Source organism: Cygnus atratus, chromosome Z (assembly GCF_013377495.2).
Source record: "Cygnus atratus isolate AKBS03 ecotype Queensland, Australia chromosome Z, CAtr_DNAZoo_HiC_assembly, whole genome shotgun sequence".
Taxonomy (NCBI): domain Eukaryota; kingdom Metazoa; phylum Chordata; class Aves; order Anseriformes; family Anatidae; genus Cygnus; species Cygnus atratus.
Window position 1 is genome coordinate 31,125,140 of NC_066396.1, and position 14,318 is coordinate 31,139,457.

At 36.3% G+C, this 14,318-nt stretch overlaps 1 protein-coding gene across 1 annotated transcript in view; it reads right to left on the reverse strand.

Moving 5' to 3' along the window:
- Nucleotides 1–14,318, reverse strand: part of PTPRD (protein tyrosine phosphatase receptor type D) — a 420,315-nt gene that overhangs the window by 67,388 nt on the left and 338,609 nt on the right. The window contains 1 exon segment of the mRNA XM_035569749.2: nucleotides 5,688–5,811. Coding sequence (XP_035425642.1) covers nucleotides 5,688–5,811 — 124 coding nt within the window.

Sequence of the window (14,318 nt, forward strand, 5' to 3'; positions counted from 1 at the left end):
GCAGAATATAACATAATTACAGTATGAGAAAGCGTATATTCCACAACTGTTCACGAACTTCCATTGACCAGAATACTTTCTAAATCTAAAGAGCATGACCTACATACTGCATATTAATTTACTGATAAATGACAATCAAATTAATAAAAATTCTGTAGATTTTTGCCTTTTTTTTTTTGAGCTTTCACATTATAATCACACTCTTCTAGCTGTAGCAGAAGTTTAAAGCCACTACATTTCACATCAAACAAAACTTACACTGCTGAAATATGATGGACATTATTTATATTTATATATTTTTCATGACTGTCATTATGTAAACCTATGCCACATATGGGAGACCTTTAGTCTTGGATGTCTCCTAAAAGAACTGACAAGCCTTTTTAAAAGGCAGAAGGCTAAATCATTTTATTTTTTTTTCCCCAAAAATTTTGTTTATTCCTTAGAGGCTTAAGTTTACAGATCTAACTGTTTTACCTTGGTCTACTTCTCTTTTAATCTATAAATTCTGCCCTCAGATCCATCTAAGATGCATACAAGAAATTTCAGTATGTTCTTATGTTCTTTCATTATAATGTAAAATTTCACTTGCAAGTGTCCCTCTCAGACACATCCAAAGACAGTACAATCCAGGAGATGGGATTTCCAGAATGTATGGGAACACAATTCTGCAAAGGAAAGTTTTTCTTCAGGTGGAAATTCAAATTACCACAACTAATCTGAGTTTTACTTCCAAAGGGATTCCTAATCCCTTTGGCTACTCAGACGGAGGGCTCGGGGAAACACACCGCCGTCCACGTCTTGGGCTGCAGGGTGTGCCCGAGTCTTCTGTCGGTATCCGACAGCAGCAGCGAGGGGTATGCCTGTGGGAGGTGTGCCCAGATTGAAGAGCTGCTCAAACAGGTAGCGGAGCTTCAGGAGGAGGTGAGCAGGCTCAGGAGCATCAGGGAGTCAGAGAGGGAAATTGACTGGTGGTGGTGTACTCTACCCTCTCTGAGACAGACTCAGGAGCCTGCCACAGCACAAGTGTCTCCTGCTATGCAGAAGACAAAAGTTCCCTCATCCCACCAGGCAGTAAGAGGGGACCTAGGCCACGTGGGGGAATGGGGGCAGGTTCCTGTTTGGGGTGGTAGGTGAGCCCTGTCCCTGCCCACCTCACCTTCCCATCTACCCTTATGTAACAGGTATGAGGGTCTAGAACAGAACAGTCAGAACAACGAAGTAGACGAAAGCCCGTCCCAGTTGGAGAAGGTGCCTAAGGCAAGGCAACCTATCCCCCGCATTGCTACATCATCTGTCAAGAAAGACAGAAGGGTTATTGTCATGGGGGACTCCCTTTTGAAAGGGACAGAGGGCCCAATATGCTGACCAGACCCAACCCACAGGGAAGTCTGTTGTCTCCCTGGGGCTTGGGTGACAGACTTCGCTAAGAAAGTCAAGCGGCTGGCACAGCCCACTGACTACTACCCGCTACTGGTCTTTCAGGCTGGTGATGACGAGGTAGCAATGAGAAGTCCAAGAGTGATCAAAAGGGACTTTAGGGCTTTGGGGCGACTACTTAAAGGATCAGGGGCACAGGTTGTGTTTGCCTCTGTCCTTCCGATAGGGGGGATCGCTGCTGACAAGCGGGCTCACCACATTAACATGTGGCTTCGGGACTGGTGCAACCGACAGAACTTCGGATTTTTCAATCACAGGAAGGTCTACGTGACGCCAAACCTGCTGTCACCAGATGGGATGCGCCTCTCTCAGAGAGGAGTAAGGATTTTTGCTCAGGAGTTGGCAGGGCTGATAGATAGGGCTTTAAACTAGAGTTGAAGGGGGAAGGGGATAAAACCAGGCACACCAGTGATGAGCTAAGGGATGGTGTGCTAGAATCAGAGGGACTGTGTGCCAATGAGGCCCTTCGGTCAGCTCCACAAGGTGCTGTGTGTAGGGAGGCGCATTTGAAGTGCTTCTACACAAATGCACGCAGTATGAGGAATAAAATGGATGAGCTAGAAGTCTTGGCCCACTCCCACAGCTACAACATCATCGGCATAAGCGAAACCTGGTGAGATGAGTCCTGTGGCTGGTGTGCTGCAATAGATGGTTACAGGCTCTTCAGGAGGGACAAGCAGGGTAGGTGAGGTGGCGGGGTGGCAATGTATGTGAAGCATGGGCTGGACTGTGTGGAACTTCAAGTTGGCGATGGCAAAGTTGAGAGCCTCTGGGTAAGGATTAAGGGACGAAAAAATAAAGGGGATGTCGTTGTGGGAGTCTATTACAGACCACCTGGCCAGGACGACAACGCCGATGAATTATTCTTTGCAGAACTAAAAGATGCCTCAAGATCAACTCCCCTTGTCCTTATGGGAGATTTCAACTTGCCAGACATCAACTGGGATCACCACACGGCTGACATGAGCAAGTCCAGGAGGTTCCTAAAGCACCTAGATGATAACTTCTATGATTCTATGATTGTAATGAAATAAAATTTAAAAGTGGTGAGTTTAAAAATATAAACAATGTGTCTTGCAAATTGAGCAAGTATGTGGTGGAACTCCTTGCTACAGGCAATTACAGAGGCCAAGAAGATGGGGACACAAAGAAAGGATAGAACATTTCCATATGTAACGAATTATAAAAGGTACCAAAATAAACACTTTGAAAGAGTTAATAATACTTGTGTTTCAGGACTTAGACAACTTTTAACAACTTGGTATTATCAATGGGTGGAAAGTAATTTCAAATCTCTACTATATGCTTCTTAAGACTTTACAATAAGTGCTTCATATTGGCTTCAGTCAGAGATAGACAACTGAACTGAATTGTCTTTGCACCCCATTCTAAAGTAGCAGTTGTAACATTCCACATTTGTGGAACACCATCAGGTGGCAAAGTCGTGATTAGTGCACGACTGCAGTTTGACAGATGCTCAGGGGCAAAGGTTCCAGGTGTAGAATGTAGCTCAGGAGCACAGTGATTATTAGACCTCACTGCCACTGACATTAGCCTTCTGACTGCCTCCAAGAACTTCAGATAAGAGAAGTATTAAAAAAAATATATATATATTCTCCATATTGTTGTAAGAAAATGCAATGCAGTCCAAATTTAGGCCCTGATTAGCTTGTTTAATAACACAGCCTAAGGAGATTATCTATCTATCTATCTATCTATCTGTTCATTTATTTATTTAAAACAATATTGAAAGTATTTATTTCTTATCAACATGTATAAATACCCGAAGGAAGGGTGCAATGAAGATGGAGCCAGACTCTTTTCAGTGGTGCCCAGTGCCAGGGCAAGAGACAATGGGCACAAACTGGAGTACAAGAGGTTCTGTCTAAACATCAGGAAGCACTTGCATACTGTGCAGTTTATGGAGAAATGTAACAGGTTACCCAGAGAGGTTGTGGAGGCTCTCTCCTTGGAGATCTTCAAAAGCCATCTGGACATGGGTCTGGGCAACCTACTTTAGGTGTCCCTGCTTGAACAGGGGTGGTGGACCAGATGACCTTTAGAGGTCCCTTCCAGCCTTAACCATTCTGTGATTCCCTGGTAGGGAAATTATGCAAATCACCAGACGGATCTAAATCTCATTTGTAGTTTTATGTCTAACACTGACATTCCATAAGGCTATAATGTATTTCTTTGTTTAAGGTCACTGTATTAGAGTGTTAGAGTGTTAGAAATGTTAATGTCATCACGGTATTGCTTTCTTATAAAAATAAACAAACATTACAGTTTAAATGTTTGTTCTCTCTGCTCATTATAAATATATTCAATCCCTTCCTACAGGTAAAGTTAAGAATTTTTTCATGTTTTTACTGTTTATTTTAAAAAGCAGTCCAATACACTGCATAATTGATACCTTTACTTACTTTGATCAATGGTTTCTGTTTTGCCTCTTAATTTTTCTTCTTATTCTCAGAATAAGTTTGTTTTCTTTTTGGGAGCCAAATTTCATGAGTCACTTACATGAAGGAGAACATGGCAGAACTTTCTAAGTCCAGATGTCTGACTTGCTTATAAATTAACAAATACATTTATTTGCAATTAGACTTTTTTGTCTGTTACACAACTCTTTGTCCAATCAAAATCCTGTCTTCAATGAACATACTTATTTCTGAGTTAAACATTTTGTTCCAAAGAACTTTGCATAACAATGCAGAATGGCTGTCCAAATGCTGAGTTTTCCATACTGTATGCCTAGGTGTTTTTGTTTGTATGTTTGTTTGTGTACCAGTGACACAGAAAGGAATATTTTTCTTTAATTTCATAAAATATAATGCTAATCAAGGCACACTGGCCTCTGTGTTGAGACATAGTTCTATCAGGAGGCAGTAGGGCTCTCTACAGCTATATTCTTCTACAAAGCAGTGCAGAAGAAGCAAAATGTGATAACTGACGTTAAAAAAAAAAAAGGCAGTGCAACCGTATGAGCTTCAGAGGTGGAAAAAAATGTAAGCAGATTATCAGACACAAATTCTTCAAGGCAATCATTAAATTTTCTAATACGTTTGAAAAGCTTTTATCTGTATAATCAAAGCCCACAACATGCAGCTGCAATAAATAAAGGAAATATCTAGACCTCAGTCAGTACGAGTGCCTTTTTCTTCACCAAACTGCTGTTAATAAAATTGATGGCACCTATAATATCTTCCCTCCTGTATCCAATGTCTTCAGGTCAGTCAAATGTAAGAAACTGTTTATAACTGTAAATCAAAACACCCTGCAGTTTAACTAGTAGCATGTTAGGATTAACATAATTATGACTCTCAATACAATTCCCTAGATCTTATATATCATATGCAAGTTCTGTCACAGACACTAAAGGAAATTTTATTTTTATTTTACTCATTTCACTTAAATATATAAACTATTATATTCTGGCCATCATTAATACCTGTCTGTCAACACTATGGAATAAACTGAAAATCTGCTTCAACCCAGGAAGCAGATTAATTATAAGGCAGAACTGGCAAGAGAAGAAATCCTGAGTGAAATCCGGTGATTCCTGTTGCTTTAGCACCTGGTAAAACAGACACAATAACCAAGGCTCTTCACTTCAGATGCTTAAGTCAAAACTCTTAAACTTTCAATTTTTTGGAGACCTTTGTGACACAGAAAGATATAATGAAAAACTGTCATCATACCTCTCTGCCAATCTTTTGGTAGCAAAATACTGAGGTTTCAATAATGTCTGTGTGTGTGTATTTCATTCAATATTCAGATAGTAAATTAAACAGAAAAAAAAAAAATGAAGCTTTTATAAAGGGTTATCCACATTTTTTCCAAGAACACGAAATTGAACAGATTTTTTTCCTAGATTAAGGATTTGGCAGCCGGAACTCAATAACCAGATATGTCGATAATGTTATTGCTAGACAGAAACCTTAATTCATGCACAGTTGTTGATGTATTTGTTCTCCAGAACTAGTGCAAGTAAACAGCAATGACAATTTACTTTAGGTAATACCTTGGCATACATGCAGAGACCTGACATATTTGGTGCTAGATGTGACCCTGTGTCAATTTCAGTGCAATTTCATAATGAATTACTGAGAAGAAAAGAACTGTCATTACAGGAATTTACTGGAAGCAATTTAATTAACACTTCTTTATATTACTATGCAAAGATATCAGGAGCTAGTATTACAATGGATTTTAGAATTTATTTAATTTAATTTTAAAGGTCTCCTTACCTTCTATTGCAGAGAGTAGAACACGAGAATGGTCATATGCAATTACATTCGCATATCTATTCTTTGGTTTGTTTACTTCCAGGTTAGAGTGTTCCCATGTAAACTGCTGACCAGGATCAATAGACTTCAAAAGAGAAAGAGAAGAAAAAATTGAAAATTTTAGCTGAGGACTACATACTTATATTTATAAAGGTTACAAAACATATGCTCCTATAGTTTTACTACGGAAATATTTTGCATTTGAAAGAAAACTGACTTTGGGATGCTTTGCAACATATTATATAGTATTTTAAACTAAATCAATCAAACATTCAGTTTTTATGCATCTGAATTTCCAATCAACTTTTTCAAATTTGAGGTAATTGCCTTCTCTTCAGAAAGGCAAGGGTATGCTATCCCTCACTTTTTCTTTTCATTCAGTTTTGTAAATGGGTAATACTTATATAACAGAGACTGAAAATAAATAAATAAATAAATTAATTAATAATGTCAGAAATCTTAAAAGCACTGGGAAGAAGGGGGATAGATATTCTTTTTTTCTTGCTCTATTACTAAGTCCACATGTTCAAACAATTCAGTGTCCTGTTTACTAAATAAACTCCAAATGTTCTTGAAGAAGTTTTCCAGAAGAAAAATAATGTTGTTTCTGTCTATTTTTTTTCATTTTGGTGCCAGACCAATATGATACCAATGATACCAATGTTGCTCAGGGAACCAGGGAGAATATAATGACTGTTGATTTTTATTTCCTTGACTCACAGGTAAGTGAGCAATGTAGATAAATTTAGGAAATGTTAATGACCTCTTATTTACACACTCACTAGTCCTAGAATCACTGTTTATTTTCTGCTTCTTTCATGCTCCAGAATGCAGTTAATGTACTGAAATTTGTTGTGCATTCCTTCATGCTTCACTTGTAGGAGAACTCCAGGTCTATTGTTTGCACTGTGGCTGACATATACATACAGAGTAAATGGCAGATGGTACCTGCTTACGCCTGCTCTGGTACTGTCTGTATAAAAGGCCACGTAACACTGAGAAGTCATGATGAATCACACATTGTTTTACTTTCCCTTTCTGTAATAGTAGAGACCTTTGAAGTGTTTTAGCAACATATATACACAGCTCATTTTTACAGCTCATGTCTTTTACTTCTGGCAACAATCGGCAGTTCCCTCTGCTGACTTGCTCTAAATTGTAAAACACTAACAAGAAGATATGCCTAGATGGGTCTCTTCACCAACACTGTGTTCACTTTCCATCAGTAGGCCAGCAATCAAGCACAGGTCAGAAGCTCCATACTACTACTGCAGGGTCAAGCCATTACTTTTGTGATTCTGTGATTTTATATCACTTACACTGACTTGTCCCAGGTTCTGTTACAACAGCTCCAAGTACATTTTATATTAACAGAAATTAAAAATATGACCTGTAATCTGTTACAGTAGGTATTATCAGACAATGGACATGGGGTAAATTAATTTATTTGATCTACTAGTATTTATTCCTTAGATTAATAATTAATACTTGTCTATCCACAAAACTGCTTAATTCTTATGCATCTTTATGTATCTTAAAATTTATTTTACTAATATTCAGAAAATTACTTTGCTTCTTTCTTGAGATTACTCTAAAAAAAATCATTTTGCCTGGCTTCCTGATGTAGGTCTCAGAATAGCTGAGCATTTCTGTTTAGGAAACCAAGGCTCAGTATCTTATCATACCTACTAAAGCCCTAGACTCAATTAACTTTTATAACATTTCACTAGTTAATTTTCCTGAATTTTGTTTTGGTTTATTACAGTACTCTGGAACTGGACCTAGATGAGCTCTCCTTTGTAACTTGACTGAGATTGACTGAGCAGATTGTGGTGGTTCAGATTCTCACTTCGCCTTCATGTACTGCCTCACCTGAGCAGAGTGTGAGGCAGCTTCTCCATCAAGAGGAAATTAAATTAGACTTTTTAGAAGAAGAATGAAGAAACTAACAGTTTGGGAGCATGATGGGTGCTATACAAAATTTACTTGTGGTTTTGATAGGATTCACTTGAATTGTACTGCTATGGGTGTTAGTAACAGTTTAAAAGGAATTCTTTTTGTTTTTTTTTTTTTTTTTTAACTCTCAGTGAATCTGATTTCTTCTCATTTCCACATTTTTTTTTCACCAAAAAGTGTATTTAGAAAAAAAAATAGCAATAATATTTGGGTTCATAATCTTACCAACTTGTGTGACTATGCTTAACATATCTTAAGCACTTTATTGAGAGTTTTACAAAGCTATCATATTTATATAGTGATTCTTAGAAAGAATTTTCCTTTTTTCCTTTTTGAGTGAATGGAGGTGAATATGAAAACTTGTGCAGGATGTTTGCTACGCAAGTTTTCAGTATTATAGAAAGTGGTATGCATTTAGCTCAGAGTTCTAGTAACAATGCAGAACATAATCACTGTAATATCAAAATAAATTAAAGATGCTCACAGTATTTTAAAAGCATTATACTATAAACAATTTATTAAATAAAAGCAATCTACACTAACTATGAATATATATTTGTGAGGTATATACGTAAATATTCTAGTTACAGAGCAGCCCGCTGCCCCAGAATGAGGCAATGTTGCTGTGCATTATTTCTGGATATATAACTGAAAGAGACACTCTGCCTGATCCTTTATGTTTTTACCTACAGTGCCTGAATATTCTGGACACACATAATTCTGCACACATAAATTCTGTACAATTTCCTCTATTCAAAATTACAAATCCTTGAACATTTAACATTTATGATGTATTTTTGTGTTTATAATTGCACTTAGAAAATGATGGTCTAAGTAGATTTTTGCCCATAATGAGAAAGAACTTCAATTCTATAATGTACCTATTGCATTCATATTGGATTTATAAATTATTAATAAGTTTATATAATTAAAGCTTAACTTAAACTGTTCTGTATTCTTCTTCCCCTTTTCATTCCTTAATATATGAGTGATCTAAAGCTTTTTTCTGTACCAAGAAAAAAAAACAATCAGCAGCTTTCTGTCAGCTATTTGTACATGTAGATGATGATGTGTTCATCATGGCAGCATACTATACTTCTACTATGAGCACTGTCACTTCTTTGTGTGATGTATAGCCAGATCATTTAATTCATTAATAAAAACTGGGCAAATGGGCCTGAACTTCAATCTTTCCTCCTTTTCCCACCAATCTGAACCACTTTGTGGCCTAACTATCCTCCCATAAAGCTCTGTTTTGGCAAAAGAAAGTCAATCTATGTTTCCTCAGATTTAGTAGTTACACTGGAACAAAGAGTAGAGTGGTATTGGCAGACACATTTCAGAAGTGTGAAAGACCAATAACTCATGAATAACAAGTCTGTATTAACAGTTTTAATGAGTGCTTTAATGGTTTAATGGATGGCACTTTAATAGGATTTCTAGTATATTCATTCTGAAAGCTTGTCTTCAATAAAGCTGTCATTAACAAAGAACTGGATTTCTTCATAATATAACCAACGAGTATGGTTCTTTGTGCAAAAGAAATAACGTAATACCATTATTACCCTCCCATGCTTTGACTAATCTTTCAGCTATTGTGTTCTAAATGGTTGGCTGCTGGGGAAAAAAAAAACACAAATGTACGAGTATGATGTATCATCCACAAAATAGTTCTTTCACTATGAACCATGGTAACAACAAAGTGTTTTTGAAAGAATTTTAAACGACTCTCCCAACCAATGTCTGTACTTGCTCACAGTGAAGATTTCCCTTAGGCTACTTAAACTAGAGGCAAATGTTCCTTGCTGTCACTGTGAGTCTCCCAGGAGTATATCCTGGTGCAGTACTGGGTAAGGAATGAGAATGACAAAATGCCAAACTTCCTGGTGTAAACTGATGTATTCCTGGCTGCCACAGAACAATGCTCTACTAAGGGTTGCTAAACCAGCAAAAGAAGGGGGGTGGACATTGTTAGTTACTGTGGAGGTTTCACATACTCAGAAGGAAAAGAAAGCATGATACGTAGAGAATTTCTCAGCACTGCAGGTGCTATGCTTGAGGCCCAAATTAGGTCATCGAAAAGCACAGTGTCAAAAAGAAATCTAAGACTAGCAAGAAAAAGAATGAAAAACACAAATTTAAGAGGATGTCAATGCAGATAGACTCTGCACAATTGAAGAAAGTAGTCAACTACCCATAAAAATGAACAGTTTGACCGTCTTTTACCAATGTCAGTGACTGTGCTAAGAATTTCATATCATAGCTAATGAATCTATAATAATATACTATTCTATTATGCAGGAAACTTGCTAATAGAATGAGAATTACATACTGTATTACCAAAACATAACTGCTAAATGTATGAACATTAATAGACCATTATGGCAGCTAGCCAGTCGACTCACATTTTCCTTCTAAGGCAGAGTTTTTCACATGATACTGTATAGGCTGCCATTCCCAGGTGATATGAGGGACAAACCCACTTTTTTTTTTTTTATGAGTAAATCTTTTTTTTTTTTTTTTTAAACTCAGATATGAGGTTGTATCTTGGTTCTAGAAATTGAGTTGGAAATACACAGATGAGTGATTTCCTGTTGACTCTCAAAGGAAAGTGACTGAACTGTTCAAGAGCAGATAGAAACACAGCTAAAGCTTTTGCCAGATTCTCAAGAATGAAGACATTTCCTCTTCAATATCAAGCTAATAATTCTATAACCAAATGAGATCACATAAACCTGATTCCAGTGGGATCAGAGCATGTATATTTGTTTATTACTAAAGTATACTTAAGTAGAAAAACACTCATTATTTGAAAATTTATTCATTTTGAAGGACAGTCTCTTTTACATAAAAAGCCTTAGAAAACAGCTTTTTTAGAACTTGTTTTGTATTTTTTTTTTGTCTCCCATCTTAAGAGTAATCAGTTTATTTCCCATATGTAATTAAAATCCTTTGTCTGTAGAAATAACTGTGTGCTGAAAACAAAGGATTACTCTCCTCCTCAGGTGGGAAATAAATACCAGGAACAGAAGAGGAATGAAAAACCTACCTTAGTTTAAATATTTCTTTGATTAATACATCCTCTTGTTCTGTTTTGATATAGTTCATGAAATAAAGCAATTTAACATTAAACTTTTTACCAGTCTCATAGGAAATGCTGGTGCTGTTTTAAAATTTTAGTGTATTTTAAAACACTCTCAACATTTTTATTTTTATTTGTGTGTGTGTGTGAAAGAAGTAAGGATACTTATTTTGTGCAGCATGGCACGACTATAAGAACTGCTACCAAAATGTTTAGAAATATCCATAATTGCCAGCAGAAGCATCTATCTTAAAGGGCTTCTCCACTGATTTCTCCATTTCCCTCCGTAAACTCCCTAAAATATTTCAAAAGAATCTTTCTGAAAACAACACAGAAACACAAAACTCCAATTTACTTACAATGACCCAATATACTACATTCTTGAATGATTTTTCTTGGTATAAGGAATGGACCATCTTTGTCTTCCTACTGTGTTTTCAGTCGAGCAAAATAAAAGTGACATTTTTTGCAGTTATTTGGCTTTTTATACAATCTCCATGGAATTCCTTGTCAAAATAGCATTAGGTATCATTCCAAAATCTAGTATCCTAGTATGCTAACAATGGCATTCTTGTATCTGAATATTCTTTTAATTACATAAGCATAAGTAAATGATGTTATTCAGAAGAGGCATTCACAGCACCAAGTAAGGATGTAATACCCTACTATTAATCTTAACTATTGACATTTCAGGTTCCGGCATTATGTCTTTGAAATTTTCAGTCTTAAATATCCTACTGGCTCAGATACTACCGAAGGTGGAAATAAGCAGCAAATAACCTTTGTGAATAGTGTATGCGTTACTAATAGGAAGACAAACAATTTTTCATTGTTCACTGACTACACTAATTCTTTCTCAGTAAATGGAGCACAACCTATGAAAGTAAAGTTATAGAATACCAATAAATGTTGTTTATAATATTAGAAAAGAGAAAGCTATTGTAAAGAAAAATAACAGTTTTATTTATTTATTTATTTAATGAGAAGGAATTGATTTTTGCATGAGTCAGTATTATCTGCAATGATATGGCAGTTAAGTGCAGCTGTTACTTTGATACAGATTCATTCAGCAGGTTATTTGTTATTCATGGATTTGTAAAGTGTTTTATATTAGTAAGTTTTATATTTGCTTCCTCTGTATAAAACGTACTGTGTTTTAGTGTCCAGTCATTACCCTGTTGCAGTGTAAAATACAAAAAGATAAATGTACCACATTCAGTAAATTGTCTTCTCATCACAGATCCTACCCACTGATACTGAAAAGCTACAGTGAAACTTTAAATGGCATGGCAGTGTGGAACAGAGTCAAAATACATTTTTCGTCATTTTTCCCAATACTCAGTGTTAAATACTGGCTGTAATTTACCCCCTGCTGTAGAAAACGGTACAATAATATACAATTTCTCATAATATTAGTTAACCAGCATACATACATGCACACATATACTCTAAATCATGCAATAACATAAAGAGTCCAATATTGCAATTTTTCTGTTACAATGTTCACTTTACAACATTTAGGACAAAGCTGTCTGAGATCCTGGAGAGCACATGTTAACCCTCTTTGGTTTTCTAGGTCTGTGCTCCACAAAGTGGTGTTGGTATAACCTGAGTTTAGACTCTGCTCAGCTTTCATTAAAAGTAATGGTCTGGTTTTGCTGCAGCTGTCATCACTGAACTTCAGGAGCTGTCAGACATAGGGTACTACACCACCACCCCCACCAAAAAAAAAAAAAAAAAGAAAAAAAATTATATATATTATATATATATAAAATATAATATGATATATAAAATTTTGAAAATTTGCATCTACTTCCTTAAGGGTATAAAGGAATGATCCCAGATAATAAATATGAAAGTATTTTATGCAAGACCCAAGAATCTGCTTTGGAGGAAGAATAGATTTTCTGTTCTGTGTGACAGGAGGAAATCACTTTACCGATGTATCTTGTGTATTACATAAAATAGGAAGCATCTTAATATTCTGATTCAGTCTATCTCCATGACCATTTTTTATTCTTAAACTCTGAAGCCTAAGTTAAGAAGGAGTTATGATATAAAGGTCAGTTTCTTATGAATAAAGCTTTCTGCTTAGCTGCTGTCAAGTCCATATGGAGCCTTACATTGCATTAAAATCCCACTGAAACTGCCAAAACTGGAAAAAGCTTTAAAATAACCAGATAAGGTTGAGAATCCTGTCTTTAAATTAAGGAATACAAAAGAAATATGTGACATAAAGGGTATGTTGTGGTAGCAAGGCAAACTAACATTTTGCTAAGGCTAGGACATTGCAAGCTAACACCAATTAAAGAAGTATTATAGAAAAAACATTTTTAAATAGAAATGAACTTTATTGAGAAGAGGATATAGCACTAACTATGCTAAAACTACAAAACCACTTTATCCAACAGGTTAATTATAAGCTTATTTAAATCTTATAATAGTCATAGTCTTTAGGGCTTAGCCTTTGTTCTCCCATGAATCTGGTATTCAAGGTATCAGAAAAAGTATCAGAAGAGTAATCACAAAAGTATAAAGACAGATGTCTGCTGTTCTCATCAAATTCCCTTTTAAGACCTGGGTTAAGTAAGAGGATCCCTGAATGAGATACTGTGAAATGTTTCTGAAGATTTATAGAAGTAGAAACTACTCCCATCAATGACATCAAAGCTGCCAAGGGGCGGAGAGGAGAGGAGAGGAGAGGAGAGGAGAGGAGAGGAGAGGAGAGGAGAGGAGAGGAGAGGAGAGGAGAGGAGAGGAGAGGAGAGGAGAGGAGAGGAGAGGAGAGGAGAGGAGAGGAGAGGAGAGGAGAGGAGAGGAGAGGAGAGGAGAGGAGAGGAGAGGAGAGGAGAAAGCTTTTGCGAAGCTTTGTCAGATGAATGGAGACAAGTAAATTGAGTATGGGATTGTTTGAAGAAATCAATCCTGTCTCCTCTCATGATCTAGGTCTCTAAAGAAGGCCTCTTCACCTTCCCTGAGAGGGTGCAAGGAAGTTAGGGAATTTCATTGGAAAATGAGGATAGAGGGGAAGCAGAGGAGATCATATGTAGACATGTGCCTTCTCAGAGATAATTTTTTGTTGTTTCTGGTGAAAGTAGTGAAGAGAGGTTTTTCGTCTGTCTGAAGACAAAGCAGGAACAGGCTGGGAAGGTATAAGGCAGAAGAAGATGTGGAGAAAAAAAAACTTGCATGCAATTTTTATCAGAAATTCTTGGCAAAGGGAAGAGGATGCAACAAGAGCAAGACCATTTGTCATGGAGCTAACCATTACAAAGAAATAGAAATTCTACAAGCTGGATGAGAAGTGAGTGTTCATCAGGAAACTGTACGTGTATACTTTATTTTATGATATCACGAAGTTGCCTTAATAGTCATGTTGTACAATCAGTCTATTTTAGAATTTCATCAATGCAATGTAAGAAATTCCATTAAAAAAAAAAAAGTAATGAAAAAAGGGCATTACATATTTACATATACTTAAAAATATATGTGTATCACCTACAAAAAATGTTTGTTTCCTCAAATGGGAATTAAATGAAGTACTTTATTATTAT